The 18,852-nt window shown below is 51.5% G+C and overlaps 1 protein-coding gene across 1 annotated transcript; it reads left to right on the top strand.

Annotated features, from left to right (window-relative positions):
- DUOX2 (dual oxidase 2) lies at positions 1-17,426 on the top strand. The gene is given in 34 exon segments (XM_062501187.1): positions 1-36; positions 39-207; positions 910-993; positions 2,420-2,584; positions 3,215-3,402; positions 4,434-4,635; positions 5,137-5,303; positions 5,388-5,448; positions 5,570-5,666; positions 5,740-5,827; positions 6,156-6,258; positions 6,431-6,594; positions 7,071-7,237; positions 7,386-7,504; positions 8,261-8,398; positions 8,621-8,734; positions 9,324-9,526; positions 9,712-9,897; positions 10,321-10,546; positions 11,172-11,265; positions 11,476-11,651; positions 11,899-11,965; positions 12,404-12,499; positions 13,253-13,431; positions 14,275-14,505; positions 14,710-14,809; positions 14,927-14,976; positions 15,107-15,234; positions 15,443-15,596; positions 15,735-15,967; positions 16,118-16,276; positions 16,481-16,636; positions 16,739-16,867; positions 17,304-17,426. Coding segments are annotated over 34 exon segments (4,752 nt in total).
- Positions 17,427-18,852: the final 1,426 nt, after the last annotated feature.

The following is an 18,852-nucleotide window of genomic DNA, read 5'->3' as shown; positions in this document are numbered from 1 at the left end:
ATGGCAGGAGTGAGGTTTTACCCAGAAGCAGATACCACAAAAAGGAGCTGAGGTTTTGGTCTTTCCATGTTTCCAGCCTCCAGGAACAGTCCACCTCCAGCTCCCTCCCTCTCTGTTCCATTTGCAGATTTCTGCTTCCAAAGACCCAACGTGCAGCAATGATGTTGAGTTTGGTTGTGGTTCTCTTGGGAGCATGGACCTTGGGGAGTAAGTATGATTTTGGGGAAGGGAACCCAAGGGGAGATCCTGGCTAGTTGATACCCCTCAGGGGAATTTCCCCTGACTCACAGGACGTCATATGAGAGCAACCTGATATAGTGGAAGGTGTTTCTGCTCATGGCAGGGTGAACGGAACCGGGTGATGTTTATGGTCCCTTCCAACACAAATTCTATGATGCAGTTTGTGAGCGGATAAGAAAAAACTGGAGCAAAGTGCAGGCTGAGAGACTGCCCCATGGCAGCTGAGATGAGTACACAGCTTGTAAACTGGAACTGGAAGTCTTTGCTAGTATTAGCAAAGTAAAAAGTAAAAGTAAAAAAAATTAACACGAAGGAAGTAAGGCTGATGCAAAAGTGCCAAGTCTTTCCTTGACTCACATGGACATTGTAGGAGTCAGAAGTAAGGAGATGTTTCTGATCCAGTGAGAGAGAAGGAGAAGAGGAATGTCTTTTGGGACTAGGCTGGTGGTGGCCACAAATTGATCTGAGGACATCAGGATCACAAGCATGAATTTGTAATTTTAGCTATTGTTCCTCAATAGGAGTGAGAAGTTTGTCTAAAAAACTGCATATTTGGGAAGTTTCAGAAAGAATATGGGGAAAATATCACAATATAAACATAATTCTCTAATGGTGGTGCTTGTTTCATGCTTTTTTCTTGCTGCTCATGAAGTGGGTTGTCTCTTCCAGAAGCTCAGGAGAGCATCTCCTGGGAGGTCCAGCGCTATGACGGCTGGTACAACAACCTTCTGCATCACAGCTACGGCTCTGTGGGTGAGTGCCAGGCCTCAGGAGAGGAATGGTGGGATGGAAAAAGGTCAGCTGCCCCTCGGGCATCTGGCTTGCTTTGTGGCTGAGACAGAAACCTTTCTGACCTGAGCAGGTCAGCAGACAATGCCACCTCCCATGGCCCTCAGTGGTCCCTAGATGCACCTGACAACCCTGTTAAAGCAGTATGGAGGGGTCAGACAGCCCATGTCTGGGCATTGCCACATTTTGCTGCTGCCCAGGCACAATCTGCAGATCACGCTGGTGTTGGATCAATTGCAGAGCAAAGCTTTGCATTTATGAGATCACTCAAAATATCCAAGGCAGGGAGGACCCAGCTTTTCTCAGCAGGTGTTTCTGTGGTGGTCAGGGATCCCAGAGCTGCAAAAAACCACCTTTAGCCAAAATCAACATGCAGTTCAACCAGGATTCAACACAAGGCAGAGGAGTTAATGATCCAGACATCCTGAACCTATTGATTTTCTGCCCTGCAGAGAGCTGATACCGTGTACCGGTCGGAACTGGGAGAGGCATTTGGAATTTCCCTGTGCCACTGGTGAACTGCTTCCTCTCCATAGGCCTACAGCCAGCCCATAGGCTCAGCTCTAGATCTCCTTGAGCCATGGACCAGGACAGATCAGGCAGGATCTTATCTAAAACAGTGAAGATTCTGAATCCACATTTCTGGCAGCCCAGTTGGTCCAAAGGGTCACCCACATGACATGTGTGTCACCAGGTCTTTGGTAACACCAAAGCCTGACAGGAAAAGCCAGCTGGGACAGACCAGTCTTCGTCTTCTAGAGCAAACAGATCAGACCTTAACTTTTGGAAACCAATATAGGGAAACTAAGGCAGGAATTCAGGATTTCCCCCAGTTCTGGGGAATTCGAGTAAATGGAGCCCACCACACTGGTGACAAGCTTTTCAAAATCAGTGTGAAATGACCTCCTGCTTCTGGGCTTTTCAGTTTTGGGATCAGAAGTGCATGCAAAATCAGGGTGTTTCTCTCTTATCTTCACACTTCTCTCGCTGCCTCTCTGGCTGTTCCCTCTCCTATTCCCCATGGTGCTGCAAACACCACACTTTTGTAGGATTGCACAGTCAACATCGGACAGCTCAACATTGCTGAGCTGTCAACAACACCACCCCAATCCTCCAGGAGGCAACAGGGATGCATATGGACAAGAGAAGGACAACTGGAAGAGAGGAAGATGGAGGATGGAGGATCCCTCCTGGTTTTAAGAGTACTGATCCCAGTGTTGCAAGAACTTTTGGGTGATGACACCAAAACTTGCATGTTCTTGGCCACTCCAAGGACCTATACTATCCTCTTTCTCTCTTCTGGGACCTGAACACACATCCGTGTATCCCGCTCTAGCTGTGTCTGTCACTGGGTACCACAGAACCCATTCCATGTTTCTTGGTGCTGCAGGAGCTAGGCTGCTGCGTCTTCTGCCAGCCAACTACGGAGACGGCGTCTACCAGGCACTGCAGGAGCCCCACGTGCCCGATGCTCGCCAGCTAAGCAATGCAGTAGCACGGGGACCCTCCGGGCTGCCCTCCCGCAGGAACACAACCGTGCTGGCTGTCTTCTTCGGTGAGACCTGGGGTCCAGCACTGACTGGAAAAATGGTGGTTTGGGTGGAAATATGTTGGTTTCTTGCACACCCAAGGCTATGTGTCAGAGTGCTCCTCACCCAGCCCCACACAGCAGACCCACATGTGGGTATCAGACCACAAAGCCTTGGGTATGGATTTACCACAGCACTGTCCAGCTAGGAGGGTTTGTGTGGATTTTTGGTAACCTGTGCCAGTTGACCCAAGTGCTGATATTATTCAGCTGGGAGCTTCCTAATTTCTTTTAGCAGTGGAATTGCCCCATGGCAAAAACACTGGACAGATCTAATAAGAGCTGGGCTGGGCTGAATTGCTGCAAGTTGGAGCAGTTTTTTCTGTCTCCCAGGAGCTCAGTGGGGTCTTAGGTTTCCAGGCCTGGAGATGTCTGTCTCTGGGAAACCATATAATCCCAGAATGTTTGGGTTGGAAGGGACCTCAGTGGTACTCTTGTTCCACTAGACCAAGTTTCTTTAAGCCCTGTTCAACCTGGCCTGGGTCACCCTTGCTGCACGTGGTGACGCCCTCAGCCGACAGCCGCCCTCCCTGCTATCCTGCTCCAGTTGCTGGTGGCAGTCCTGGCAGCTGCTGACCATTCTTTGGTGTCTGTCAGGTTTCCATGTGCTTTTGGACATCCTGGAGACAGAGAAACCCGGCTGCCCTGCTGAGTTCCTCAACATCCACATCCCGTCTGGAGACCCAGTGTTTGACCCTGCCAGCACTGGAGATGTGGTCCTGCCCTTCCAGCGCATCCGCTGGGCAGCAGAGACAGGGCAGAGCCCCAACAACCCCCGGCAACAGGTAGGTGTGGATTCCTCTGCTCTTTGCCTTTCGTCTAAATTCTTCTTCGCCTACCATCGGGGTCTGTAGCAGCCAAGATAAGTTGCAAAAATAAAACGAGACCACTACTATGTCCCTAAAAATTACTAATATCTCAAGTGTTTGAACCAATTAAATGAACCCAAAGTCGACTTCCAAGTTTCACATTGAGCAACACTAGTGATTGCCCAAGGTCAAAGCATTTCCTGAACAAAGAAAAGGTAATTAGATGAGTTAATTATTGCACATTGTCTTAGGCACCAAGTCCTATCTTAAGTACTGGATGACAAAACTGAGCTGACAATGCCACAAAGTTGCAGTGCTTCCCTGAATTTCAGTCATTTTGGAAAATAAATCCAGGTTTTCCTCCAGTTTCTCTGGATTTGGCTGTTCTGCATGTGTTCCTCCGATTTCTTTCACGTGGGGGATCTTCCCAGCCAAAATCACCAAAGTGGAATACACCCCCTTAAACCTTTCATGTGACAAACCCTGAAGAGACCAGTTTAACAAGTCATGTTTTTACCAACATTTAAAAGCTTAAAAAATTGTTAACTCCAGCATGTTTTCAGAATTAAAAGCAAGTTTCCATGCAAACATTTGGCAGGGGACATACTCAGCATGCTTCCAGGACAGTGGGACTTCCTTCTGTGAGATTAGAGGGGACAGCTCTGGTGTTCCCCATTTCCCCAGAGATAGTTTTAGTCCCTTCCAGCCTACACATGGGCTCACTGCTTCTGGGCATAGTCAAAATAACTGGGGAAAAAACAATCCCAAATGTACTTTTGAAAAGCCTGTACCTGGTCTTTTCCTCTACCTGGCACTATTTCCCAAAGTTTGGACAGAGATTGTCTGTGTATTTATTTGCTTCCTGAGAGCTCTTTTAAAAATAGGGTTGCAACAGGCTGCTTTGCAACAACAAAAGGGACAGACTGAGGCTTTCCAGACCTCTTTTTTTACACCTTTCCAGTGAAATCCTGGCACCTGTTAATTCCTCTTCCCTGTGCCTGCTCTAGACCAACGGGATGACAGGCTGGCTGGATGGTAGCTCCATCTACGGCCCCTCACACGCCTGGAGCGATGCCCTGAGGAGCTTCTTAGGGGGACAGCTGGCATCAGGGCCCAACAGGAGCCTCCCGAGGGAGACAGATGGGAGGGTTCCCATGTGGAAGGCGCTGGATCCATCCACGGGACAGGGCGGTCCCCAAGGGATATACGGTAATGGTGGCATTCCCATTGTTTTTCATTCTGACTGGGAGCACGGGGAGCAGGAGGTCCCTGGAGTTGAGCCCAGAATGGACCCTGGGAAAGGGGAAAGGGCAGAAGATGCAGGGAGGCAGGACAAAAGGGTCAGGAGGACTGTGGGAGTTTCCTAAGGGGGTGGAAGATCTGAGCCCCCAGCGAAGATGTCCCAGCACCCAGCAAGGACACACCAGAGACTCCAGAGGCCACATGCCCAGGCAGCAATGTCAGAGACCAGCTCTGATCCCAGGTGAACTCCTCTGAAGAAAAGGGCTGCTGCTGATACAAACTCACTCAGCTTGCTTTGAATTCCTCACCTGCCCAATGTTTGGTCTGTGCTAGGGGTGCCTGGGGAGGAAAGAAGGGCAAGGAGACAAGGGGACACTGGGCTGGATCCACAGGGCTGGCATCTTCGCTTTGGGCAAAGCTAGACCCAGTGGTGACATACCCCACTGATGGTCATGGTGGCTCTTGCAGACCTGGGGAGTGCCTGGGGGAATGAGAGCCCCTTCCTGCAGGCTCTGAGCATCACCTGGTTTCGGTACCACAACCATCTGGCCAAAGCATTGGCCCAGGAGCATCCTGCCTGGTCTGATGAGGATCTCTTCCAGCACACTCGCAAGAGGGTCATTGCCACTTTCCAGGTGAGGGACAGGACCCCCCAGCTCTGCTGGGACCCCCAACATTTTGGATGGTTCTGGTCCTGACTCATCTTCCCTGTTCCCTAGAGCATCGTTCTGTATGAGTGGCTGCCGACCCTGCTGGGCACACAGGTCCCAGAGTACCAAGGTGAGGGGTAGGCAGGAAATGGAGTGCTGGAAACAGGGGTAGGGGGACTAGGGGAGCTGGTGGGTGGGGAGGTAGAGGGACCTTGGCCCCTTTTCCCTCCAGCCTGGCTACTGCACCACAGGTTACCAGCAGCACCTGGACCCCAGCCTCTCTCCAGAGTTCGTGGCAGCTGCAGGGCAATTCCTGGCCACCATGGTGCCTCCAGGTGTTTACAAGAGGTAGGAGCAGCCCTGACAACCCCAGGCAGCACTGGTTCAGGGCTGTGGGTTGAATCCTTCTTTGTTTTTCCAGAGACACAAAGTGCCAGTTCCAGAACGTGTCTGTCTCCAGTGGCTCGTTCCCAGCAGTGCGGCTCTGCAACAGCTACTGGAGCAGAGAGGTACAGAGGAGGGAGCACGGAGGTCCTGAGGATGTGGCAGGCTGTCCAGGGGGCTTCATCCCTTGCTCTGTGTTACGGGGCACTCCACAGCCTTCTGTAAGGGAAATTGGGCGCAGAGAATGACAGCCAGACAAGAGGCGAGAGATTTTCCCCAGCCTTCAGATGGGTCAGGCTCAGACCTCAAGGCTGACCTGATGTGGAGAAAATGACCCTGGAAGAGGTCCCCGATTCCCCTAGGTCATGGGTCTTCACCCCTGGGGGCACCATTTCAGGGTTGTGGGGCTACATTCATGCAAGAGAAATCACTTGCTCTTCCCATCTCTCTCAGAGCCCCGTGCTACAGCAGCCAGAAGATGTGGACAACCTGCTGCTGGGGATGAGCTCACAGATAGCAGAGCAGGAGGACAACATTGTGGTGGAAGATCTCCAAGGTCTGTACTGCAGCTGTGCCTTGGTGGGGGACCCCGATGCCTGAGGCTGTGCTGGGGTCAAGGTGGGGAGGCAGGTGCCATTGCCTCCTCCATCAGCACCCAGCCACATGCTTCAGCCCTTTTAATGGAGGTGCAGAGAGCTACAGGACACATTAAGCATGTCCACCCACAGATTACTGGTATGGGCCCATTAAGTACTCCCGCACTGACTATGTGGCCAGCTGGGTTCAGCGTGGGCGAGACTTCGGCCTGCCAACCTACAACCAAGTCAGGCAGCATTTTGGGCTGAAACCTCTCCAAAACTGGTCAAGCCTTGCCCCACACCTGGAGCCACAGGTAACAGGGAACCGGTCTGGGTATGGAATGTATGTGGGACAAAGGATGATGGGACCTTCCAGGTAGGAACTGAATTCTGCAGTGCCATAGGAAGAGGGAGACCAGTGCATGTCCCACCCTGGCTGATTTTCATGTCTGCAGGGGGGTAACTGTAATTTTCATTCTTGCATTGGGGTAACTATGTAATTACATGGCACCAATAAACCATCCTGCCCCAGTGCTACACTCCCATGCCACTGTGCCACCATGCACTCTGCTCCTCCTAGAGCTGAGATGCTCTGGGAGTGATGCTCAGTTGCTCAAGTTTAAGCCATGAGCTCGAGGCTGTGTGAAGCTCAGCATCCTCCCAGCCCACAGATGTGTGTGATGCCTGGAAAATGCACATTCCTTATACCTCTTAAGGTTTTTCCAACACTTTCTGATGCCCTGGCAGAATTCCATGTGCTCACAGATGTGTGGTGGGGGTTTCTCACCAGGTCCTGCAGAAGGTTGCTGCCCTGTATGCCAACAACTTGGCTGGGCTGGAGCTGCTCCCTGGAGGCATGCTGGAGGCTGATGGCTTCCTCTTCTCTACCATCATCCTGGAGCAGTTTGTACGCCTGCGTGACGGTGACAGGTTTTGGTTCGAAAACACCAATAATGGGTAATGACCTTGTCCTTATCTGGCAGCTGCTCTGCAAACCCCAGTAACACATGAAAACTGGGGCTGAGGCTCCAGCTTCCTCAGTTGCCTCCTGTTGCTGGTCAGTGACACCTGGGGCAACCACTTGTTACCATGTCCTTTTCCTCAGGCTGTTCACAGAGGAGGAAATCAGGGAGATCCGTAACACCACCTTTCATAGCGTCCTGACTTCTGTCACCTATGCCAAATCCACAGACCTCCAGCCCCAGGTGTTCATTTGGAGAGAGGGTGAGTGCACTGTGCGGTGGGAGGGCGCAGGGAGGGAATGGCTCCAGCCAGGCATTGAGGAAAACAGTCATCCCAGTGACACTGCTGATCAGTAAATGACACAGGGAACATATCAGGTTTGGAGTTTCTCAAGCCTCACACCTACTATGACCCTAAACCAGCAAAAGCAGCACAAAATGCAAGGGTTGATTGTGAGCAAAACGTTGATGCATGATACAGATGTTGAAAGAAGGTGGAAGTGCAGGCATGATCCCAAGGGGAAAATGCATATTGTTTGGCAAAATGCCTTTTCCTCTTGGGATCTTGCCACACTCTTCCTATTTACTGTAAGCATTTAATTTGGGTAACATTCCAGACCTCACAAGGTGCTTTTGTTGCCTTGGCATGCATTGTGTGTAATCACACAAGGAGGACTCCGTGGATTTGCAGCATCCAGATGAGTGGAGGCTCTGAGCCCCAACTTTCTGCGGCTCAGGGTGCCTCTTTATCAGCCCATCCCAAGGAGAGGTGATGGCGCTGAACCTCCAGAGCACTTGAGTCGAGTTCTGTGCTTGGTTTGCTGTGGCAGGCAAAGGTTGAACCCAAACCCAAAGGCTGTCCCCAAGATCAGGAGTTTAAGTCAAGTACCCCAGTTCTGCAGTGCTGAGTCACTCAGACATGAACCTCATCAACATCTTAATGCAGAGGTTCCTGGGGGTGATGCTGGTGAGCTGGGTACAGGGTCAATGACACTCACTGCCTATTTCCCCCTTGCAGGGAACCCATGCCCCCAGCCCCAGCAGCTGAGAGTTCAACACCTGGCCAACTGCACACCTATGATGGTGCTGGACTACTTTGCAGGCAGTAGTGCAGGCTTCGGGATCATCATTGTTGTCCTCTGCTGTCTGCCCCTGGGTTTGTCACTGTTTCCTCTTACTGTCACTCTTCTCCTCTTCCACCTTTCCACCAGAGAAAGGGGCTGAGTGCCCATGGACAAAGCACCTCCCAGCAGGAGCTGCCGAGTCCCAGTCACTAATGAGGTGCTTGAGCTGGCAGAGTCCTTGGGCACCAGGAAGGAGGCAAGAGGGGAAAGGAGCTTTATGATCTCTCATGCCTCCTTCTCTCATGTGTCCCCAGTGACTCTGTTTGTTGCCTGGGTTGTTGCTGCTTTCCGCAAGAGAGATTTCAAGAAGCTGCAGAGGAAGCAGGGCACCAGTGTGTGCAGGGAGATGTCTAGCGAGGCCATACGTGGTAAGGTGGCACTATCAACCCTGTGATGGTATCTGGTGATGCTGCTGCTGCAGCAGTCAGGGCACACACTGAGGCAGGGGTGGGCCTGGGGCTTATACCCAGATGGGCTGTAAGGAGGAATAGATTCCCCAGGAGCATAGTCAAGCAGTGGACCAGGAAGCCCTTGAGAATGTGGTAGCCCATCCTATCCAAGACCTGACCAGACAAAGCATTGAGCAGTCTGACCTGTGGCTGATCTATTTTGGGTATGAGGCTGGGCAAGATACCCTTACAACCTGAGTCCCTTCCAACCTGAGCCATCCCTACGCCCCTGTAATTCCAACCCTCCCCAGATCACACCTTGCCTGAAGGAAACCTGTGTACAGCAATGGCACCAGTAGTTCCAGGATAGGGACAGTGTCTCCTTGCTCTGCACACTGGAAAAGTCCTGCTTCATAGTTTGTACTCCTCCTGTGTGCATGTGCTCGAGCTCTGTAGTTAGGAGACCATCATTATTCCTTTAAGATATGCCTGGTCATGAAATCACTCCCAAAATGCCTCATGGTGAAGGAGGTTCCTTCCAGCTGAGTCCTGTGCTCTTTCTCATCAGCCATAGAGTGGCACGGACCCAAGACAGACAACTCTCCTGTCTACATTCAGCTCCAAGCTGACAAAGTGCTCAAAGTGCTGGATAGCAGAGGGTCTGTGCTTCGGAGCATCAACCTGAAAGCCCACCAAAGAGTGGAGGTGATTCTCTCCAGCAACAAAGGGAACAAAGCTCTGCTCCTGAAGAGCCCCAAGGAATATGACCTGGTGAGTACTGTGGTGCCTGGGTTATGGCACCTTCCCCTGGACTTTCGACAGCCCTCTGTTGAGGGCACTGGGAGCAGTGTAAGTTCTTGAAGGGAGGTTGTGGCCTCCTGAGAACCACCAGGTCCAGCAAATACTGTGGAGCTGAGCCTCTGATTATCACAGCCAGTTGGGTGGGTCCTTTGCAGGTGCTGCTCTTCAATGAGGAGGCCGAGAGGACCATCTTTGTCAGAAAGCTGGGAGACTACTTGAAGGAGAGCAGATTTGACCTGCATCTGTCTGAGATGAAGGAACAGAGCCTGATGAAACAGGCAGTCACCCAGGAGCAGAGAAAAAAAATTCTGGAGACTTTTTTCAGGCACCTGTTTGCTCAGGTATGTAAAGGTGTAGCCAGCCCTGATGCATGGGAGACGGTATTTCAGTATTGATTAAACAATGAATACTGGGGCTGGTGCTCTCTGTAAGAGCTGGTAAGCCACACACAAGGAAGCTGCCAATACTTCCAGGGCCGAGGGATGTTTTCCTTTGCAGAAGACAAAGGGAGATCTGCTGCAGTGATACAAGTGTCTAAAGTGGCAAAGAGACTATTGAGTGATGTAACAGGTTTCCAGAGTGGTCGGTCACATGGAGTGTGAAAAGCCACATTGTGTAGGAGAGGCAAAGGTCTTTCTCCAGTGGTATCTGCCATGAGTTTTGTGCTAGGGAGCCACCAGTCTTCATGCAATAAGTCAGAAAGGGAACACCAGCCTTGTGCTCTGCCATCACTCACAGCATCTTTTGTGGGACACAACGTGCAGGTGCTGGAAATCGACAGATCTGATGCTGGAGAGCTCAGTTTTGAATCTTCACAGAAGGCAAAGAAGTCTCTTACATGTGAGCTGAGCAGGGCTGAGTTTGCTGAAGCCCTGGGGCTCAAAGACCACTCCATGTTCGTGGAGTCCATGTTCTCCCTGGCTGACAAAGATGGGAATGGCTACATCTCCTTTCGGGAGTTCCTGGACATCTTGGTGATCTTCATGAAAGGTGGGAGTTGGAGCTGGTTAATGCCTCCATCTGCTGTCCTTGGATCTATTTCTAGGCTCTGTCAGAGTGGAGGACAAGATTCACCCAGCAGGTCAACCTGTAGCTACAGATTAAAATTTCCTTCAGTCAGGACAGCTTCAGCTTGGGTTATGAGGCATGACAATGTAAATGTGTTTTCTGGAGGATGGTTCATGAGGGGAGCTGTCTTCCAGCACCACAGACATGTCTGCCCTTTCTCTTGAAGGAACTGTGCATCCTGTACTTGAGAGATCATGGCAAGTGTGTCTGATACCTGATTCTCCCTAAAAGACCACTGAAACGGTGGATTCATAGGTGGAGGTGTTGAATGCCAGATTCAATCAAAACAATTCCCAGAAAAATCATTGCCCTGCAAAAGCACACTTTGAAAAATAATGCCCAAGAAAGAATGTGTGTCTACCTAATATTTCACCTTGTATTTGAGAAAGTCAAGTGGAAGAGTGAGATTTCACTGCTGCAGGGTCTAGACACTCAAAAAAAAAAAAAAACCCAAAAAAACCCACACATGTGAAAACATCTTTGTTGATGAAAAGAAAGTTGTTCTTTTTGCTCTTGTTCTTACTTTGCCTCTTCCTCACCTCATCAGGATCCCCAGAGGAGAAGTCCAAGGTGATGTTCAGGATGTATGACGTTGATGAGAATGGGTTCCTTTCCAAGGAGGAGTTTCTGAGGATGCTCAGGTACTCTTCCTCCTCTCTCCTAATGTTTTCACAGTGTTGATAGGTATGTCTTCAGAAGCAGCTCCCAGTTTCTGTGCTTCAGGCTCATGAAGACCATGGACTCAACACTTACAACCAAGAGCCCATTTCTCCCACAGAACTGGTCTGGGACTCTGCACTGTGTTATTTGAGGGACTCAGCTGGTGTTCCCATCTCACCTCCTTGTTCCAGGTCCTTCATTGAGATCTCCAACAACTGCCTGTCAAGAGAACAGGCAGAGCAGGTGACAGAGTCCATGTTCCAGGCCTCGGGGTTTCAGGACAGGGATGAGCTGACATGGGAGAATTTCCATTACATGCTGCGGGACCATGACAGCGAGCTTCGGCTCACCCAGCTCTGCATCAAAGGTCAGTGGGGATAAGCACTGGGATACCCCAGGTCCTGCAAGGCTGGAGGCGGTGGGCAGCACCCAATATGGAACTTTCAAATCCTGGCCCATCCATCTCCCCACCTCAACTGCAGAAATGGGGAATCAGCTGTTGCTTCATGTGTGACATGTCTGGGTCATTTCAGAGCTTTTCCCTGCCCACAGGAGATTCCTAAACTTTGTCTTACACCTTCTGAATGGATGTTTGTCCTTTTGTCTCATCAAAGGTGTCCCTGAGATGTTCAAGCAAAATCTCCACAACTGCGTCTCCTTCATAAAAAGAGAGACAAAAGGGTAAGCTCCCTTCCTTAGTGTCACTGTTGCTATTTCTTCTCTTGCTGCCCTGGCTCACATTTATCTTTCACCCCAAGCCTTCCAACAAATGCTCCCACAAGGTGTTAGAAGTCCCAGTGCCGGGGAAAGGATGGGAAGTGCATGCTGGATGCTGCCATCCTCCTCCCCAGGCACAGCCAGAAGGGAGGAATTGCCCCATGCAGAGCCCTGTTGTATCCTCTGTGTGGTCAAGGGACTCCTGCATTACTGCTCAGATGGAGGGGTTATGTTAGAGTGAATCCAGACCATTTGCACTTGAAGTTAATGTGGCAGGCTTGCAAAAAAGAGCTGGATGCGTTCCCAGCTGAGCCTGAGATGGGAAATAGAGCTATGTCTAGCCCAACACTCTATTTGCCAGAAGTGCTTGCCAAAATTTTCCCCTTTTCTCTATTTCCACAGAACCATCTCAGAGGAGAGGAAAGACCCAAATCTGGACACTGTGAGTCACAACATGGAGCGAAAAGGCCAAGAACTGAGGAAGAGACCAGGAAGAAAGTGAGTCCCCTCACTAGCTGTGCCTCTGGGGCTTGGGCTCATCCTGTTTGCTGTTTCTCACATCTCCATGTCAGATTGGATAGCCCTTCAGTCAAATGGCACTGCTCCAAGGAGGAACTCTTTGGCCAAGGAGCTACAGAAACAGTCCCATCTTGTCAGGACAGTGCAGTAGCTGGGTCTGGGTGATATGCATCTAAAAAAAAAAAAAAAAAAAGCCCAAACAAATTAAGTGGCCAACTCCAGAGGTTGGCATAGTGGTTTTTAGAGAGGGGTCTTCTCTGACAGTTCCTGCCTGTGCTCCTCTGTTTCTTGGGCTGCTGCTGGTTCACCTGGGCTGCCTACAAGAGCTGCAGGAGAGAATTTGGTCCTCCCTGCTGTGGCAGCAGCAAGTATTTCTTCAAGGAAGCAATTCAGCTGCTGTTATTGGTGGTCAGAATGTCTTGGTTTACCTTAATTGCACCAGTTAAGGAAATTCCCATTTTGTGGATAATTTTTGACAGTTTAATATTACTATGAAATTTTACTGTTCTCATCTACAATTTCATTTATGAGTTGCTGCCTCCACATTTGCTACCAGCTTTTGAGGGCACTGTAGAGCAGGCTGACTTGAGATCACGCTCTGATGGTGTGCTCTGCAAGTCACCCCTGTTACTGATGTGCAGGGGTACTTTGAGAGGAAACCCAAGCCTGGGCCCTGAGCCATTCCTTGCCAGGGAAACCTTGTGGTGACACCAGCGTTCCTGTATTTGTCAGGGGGAACCAGTACCAGCTGCATTTGTACACAGAAGCACAACGGAAGAAGTATGAGAAGAACAGAGTTCAGCGGAAGATCCAGGAGTTCAAGCGCTTTGTTGAGAATTATCGGCGCCATATCGTCTGTGTCATCCTCTTCTCTGCCATCACCACCGGTGTGTTTGCTGAGAGAGCCTACTGTGAGTACCCACCCTGCCCTGCTGCGGGGGGCATGGGCTTTGAGCCTCAAAGCTGGTGGCTGCCTGGGGCACGATGGGGACTTGACCGGCACAACTTTGGGCAACAGTGTCAGTTCTGCTCTGGACTGAGGGTCCCCAGAAAGATCACTGAGGTTGGAAAGGATCTCTGGAAGGGCCTGGTCCAATGCTCTGCCCAGAGAAAACCATTTTCCAATGCTCAGTGAGGCTGCTGAAGACCTTGTCTAGAGAAGGTGTGAAGAGTTCCAAGGCTGGTAATTCCACTACTTTGCCTGGCCTGTGCTGGTTTTTGACCATCCTCCCTGCGAAGAATTTCAAGAATTCAAACCTGAATCTTCTACAGTGAAACTTGTGTTCTTGCCTTACATCCTTCCACTGAGCACCCCTGAGAAAGAATTGCTCTGTGCATCCATGAAGTGGCTGCAGACAGCCAGCTTCCCTGACCCATCTCCTCCAGCCTGAACAACCTCAATTCCCTCAACCTTTCCCTTACATAGACACAGCTCTAGGATGTCCTCCAGCTCCCACCCACCCTGGTGGTCTCCACTGGACTAGTTCCAGTTTATGGGACACCTCTTATATTGGATTCCCCAAGTGAATCTGAGGCCACAGTCCTGAGGTTCAGATTCCCAGGTCTCCTCCCTGGATCTCCAAGGACACCCTGTCATCCAGCAGTTCTGGGTCACTGTGCCCTTTTCCCCACACAGACCCATGCCTGGTGTCCTGCTTTTGGTGGAGCCACACAGGTGGCTGTCCCCTTGTTGCAGGAAGGGTCATGGCCCTCAGTGCTGGGCGCATGACACTCCCTCCACTCTCTCTCCCCAGACTATGCCTTTGCATCCCCCAGCACTGGAATTGCACAGACCACCTTTGTGGGGATCATCATCTCCCGGGGATCAGCTGCCTCCATCTCCTTCATGTACTCCTACATCCTGCTTACCATGTGCCGCAACCTCATCACCGTCCTGCGGGAGACCTTCCTTAATCACTACATCCCCTTTGATGCTGCCGTTGACTTCCACCGCTGGATTGCCATGGCAGCCCTGATTTTCTCAGGTAGGTGGGCTGCTGGGAGATTGCTACCCACAAGCAGAGACTATAGCAGGACCAGGCAGAAGCTTAAAGATCTTGCAGAGACATAGATGCCTTTGCACTATAGAAGAGAAGGAATCTCCAGGTCCCTGGGGACATCAGTAGAGTCTGACATATCTCCATCCACATCAAGTGATGCTTCTTTCCCCATGTTTTTGTCTCTTACAGTGCTCCACACTGCAGGTCACATAGTGAATGTCTACATCTTCTCAGTCACACCTCTCAGTGTGCTGTCCTGCCTCTTCTCCAGTGTCTTTACAAATGATGGGTACGTGGAATTTGAAGCAGTGTCCAGACAGGGTGTCCTAGGCATGGACAGAAATGAAAATGGAAACCACTAGTTCATTCTGGTCACTCCATGGTGCAATCTCTTGTCCTTCTCCAGGTCACAGCTCCCACAGAAGTATTACTGGTGGTTCTTCCAGACTATTCCAGGTGAGAACAGCTAGCAGACAGACCTGCACACATGTGCCCAGGATGGGCAGCCCTCTGCCCATTCCAGTTAGAGCCCCTATGGGGCTGCCCTGTTCTCCCCCACAGGGTCTCCCAATTCTTCCTCTCACAGGCATGACAGGAGTGCTGCTGCTCGTGGTCCTTGCTGTGATGTATGTGTTTGCCACCCACCACTTCCGGCGTGTCAGCTTTCAGGGCTTTTGGATCACTCACCACCTCTACGTGCTGCTCTACATCCTGGTAAAGGATTTAGGTGGGAAGGGAGGGATGGTGCTGATGCACTGCAAGCCTGTAGGTCAAGTCAGTGCAGCTGATGAGATGGAGAAGCTTGGAGTAGTCCCGAGGGAGGTGGTAGCCCCAGTCCTGGCTCCCCATTGCTGTTGAGCTGCTACCAAATCATCCTTGGGGTGATGACTCACCTTGCTGAAGGGTTCTGCTACCTGTCCAGGTCATCATCCATGGCAGCTATGCACTGATCCAGCAGCCCCGTTTCTACATCTACTTCATCATCCCAGCTCTCATCTACAGTGCAGATAAGCTGTACAGCCTGAGCAGGAAGAAGGTGGAGATCAGTGTAGTGAAGGCCGAGCTCCTGCCCTCAGGTACCACAGCATCCCTGGCCACACAGCAGCAGTGCAGCCCAGGCTGCCTGCAAGAGCATCAGGGGCTGCAGTTATGCAGGAACCTCAACTCCTCAACATCTCAAACTTAATGGAGCCCCCTCATGCATCTCCCCGCAGGTGTCACCCACCTGCAGTTCCAGCGGCCGCATGACTTTGACTACAAGTCTGGGCAGTGGGTGCGCATCGCCTGCATGGCCCTGGGCACCACCGAGTACCACCCCTTCACACTGACCTCGGCTCCGCACGACGACACGCTGAGCCTGCACATCCGTGCTGTTGGGCCCTGGACCACCCGTCTGCGGGAACTCTACTCTCCCAAGAGCCTGGCCCTCCTCGGCACACTGCCCAAGGTGAGCCCTGCTCAGGATGTCACCCAGGACATCTGAGCCCAAGAGCATCTCGGCAGTGAGCTGTGCCAAGCCTGAGGCACTTCTCCAGCCCTGAGGGCTTTCAAGACCTGGGCAAGCAGAGACTTCTGCTAACAGCTGACTCCCTTCCAGCTCTACCTGGACGGACCCTTTGGGGAGGGACACCAGGAGTGGAACAAGTTTGAGGTGTCAGTGTTGGTGGGAGGAGGCATTGGGGTGACACCCTTCGCATCCATTCTCAAGGATCTGGTCTTCAAGTCGTCCATAAACTCCAAGCTGTTGTGTAAGAAGGTAAGAGTATCTGAAAGACAAACCCCCTGAGAGGCTGGACTCAATGATCTCATTGGTCTTTTCCAACCCAATTGATGCTGTGATTCTGAGATGCCTCCTGCTGCTGCTGCTGCTGGCCTCTTTGGGGGTAAAATCCTCCATGGAGTCCATGGGCATCGATAAGGATGCTGGCCTCACTCTGGGCCTCGTTCCAATGTGCCACAGATCTACTTCATCTGGGTGACACGCACACAGCGGCAGTTTGAGTGGCTGACAGACATCATCCGGGAGGTGGAAGAATCAGACAAGAACAACTTAGTCTCTGTGCACATCTACATCACACAGCTGGCTGAGAAATTCGACCTGCGCACCACCATGCTGGTGAGCCTGGATATCTAATGGGGAGGACGCCATGCCATGCCAGGCTGTGCAGGGCCATGCTGCACTGTGCTGAGCCATCTGATGTGCACCAATCTCTTTCAGTACATCTGTGAGCGGCACTTCCAGAAGGTGCTGAACAAGAGCCTGTTCACGGGGCTCCGCTCCATCACTCACTTTGGACGTCCTCCCTTCGTACCCTTTTTCAACTCACTGCAGGAGGTACATCCTGAGGTCAGTGTCCAGCTGGGGACAGGAGGAGGTGCACCCACTGGCCACTGTGGAGGACTGGTCCCAGCCTGTCCCCGAGGTCCTGGAGACCTCAGTGGCATCTGCACCAAGAAGAGAGTGGAAGGGGAATGAATCCTACCCTACTTTCCCTCTGGAGCCAGGCTGAGCTGCAAGAGTCAGCAGTGTTCCATGCCGGTGAAACACCCCCTGCTACTGCAGGACCCCGGCTGCAACAACTGACCAGAGCTGGGGGGGGAGGGCTCCCATCCTTCCTCCATGGCCCTGGCAGCTTCATGGAAATGTGGCAACCTCCACAAAAGCCTCTGGAGGCTGAGACTCTCAGCCATCATCCATGACCAAAGCTGTCAGAGAGCAAGGGGTCAAGAGGGAGGGAGAACTGGTGCTGAAGTCTTACTCCTTTGGCTCCCTCCTTCCCCAGGTGCAAAAGATCGGGGTCTTCAGCTGTGGTCCACCTGGGATGACAAAGAGTGTGGAACATGCTTGCCGGCAGATGAACAAGAAGGACCAGACATACTTTGTACATCATTATGAGAATTTCTGACCCTACCCCATGCTGTTCCACCCTGTGGCTGCAGCTGCATCTTTTCACCCCAGCACCTAGCAACAATAATTCAAGTGGCCGTGGTCCCGAGATCCCACCCACCACTCTCCCCAGATGAAAGCCATCCACAGATGAGAGCAGGGGTACTGAGACCCACAGAGCAGAGACCCAAGTGCTAGTAAAACCTTGCTATCCCAGCCACTGCCCTACATGGCCCCAATGTGAACCCCGGAGCCCAGGGCCTCCTGCTACCATCCACACATCCCTGCAGCCCCACGCCCCGGGTCATGCTCGTGTGTCCTAATCCAGAAAACCCACTCTGTGAGTTAAACCCAGCTCTATCACCTTAGTCTCTCAAGACAGAGTTTGTGCTCTCCTGGGGGACTCAGGGAAGGTCTCTGACCAGCTTTGGGGAACAGCTTGGTGCCTGCACAGCCTGAATTCACAGCACTTTGTTCCAAGACCCAGGTGGTGAACACATGGGGTGGGGGGCCAGAGAGCTCCCCACTCTCTCTCTTCTTGAAACAGCTTTCCTGACATACTCTTCAGTGTCTGCTTGTTAACTCTCCAAGCCTTCCCTGGGTTTGCCCAGGGCCTTAGTTGTGTTTGAATTGGCTTCTTCCAGCAGTGTCAGAGTCCTTCGATCAGGGATCAGTCGTGCTTGTTTAAGCAATTCCTGGCTTTGCATCACTGCTGTTTTTGCAGGCTGTGGCTGAGCTCAAATAAAGCTGACTGAAGTCTTAAAACACTTTCTTGCCTCCTGTAAGTTGGGTCTTAATCACCTGGAGACTTGTCCTACTTGGGGCATAGTGCTGGCCTTGCTGCTAGCACAGACCATTAACTCCAGCTCATTGGAGGATGGACTAAGTGGCAGAGAGTTTCCCCTACACTGGTGACATGCATAGAGTCAGGGGTGGGGCATCAAAGTAACAACCCCACTGATTATATCTACCAGACCTATTGCCCCCAGCAATGCCTCCACAGTGTCAAAGCCCCCAGCAAAACCTGATAAGGGAGCAGGTAAGACAAGGAGCCCAACCAGGCTGAGCTCTGGGGATAACTCCAGCACTCGGGATGCTAAACAGCCGCCTAAGACTACAGAGAGCAAGTTTCCATTTCCCAGTAAGAACAGCCTTGCAATGACTACTGGTCTTCCAGCTATGCCAATGGGGATCCCCACAGGACAGGAGCTGGAATGGCCAGTGAATCCCCATCCATGTCAACGGGGCTCCTCCAAGCATGGGAATGTGCTGAGCACATATTTTGACCACTTCTTCCAGCTACAGCAAGTTCCCCTGGGTTGTCTCATCCCTGTAAAATTCAGCATGGACTTTGGCCCTTCCATCTCTGCCAGGATTAACTTGGCCACATCTAGAAAAAACATGCATTTTCATTTGCAAGCAGTTGGGTTGTTTGAGGTTTCACA

This window comes from Cinclus cinclus, chromosome 13 (genome assembly GCF_963662255.1).
Source record: "Cinclus cinclus chromosome 13, bCinCin1.1, whole genome shotgun sequence".
Lineage (NCBI taxonomy): Eukaryota > Metazoa > Chordata > Aves > Passeriformes > Cinclidae > Cinclus > Cinclus cinclus.
This window is presented reverse-complemented; position numbering and strand designations above follow the sequence as displayed.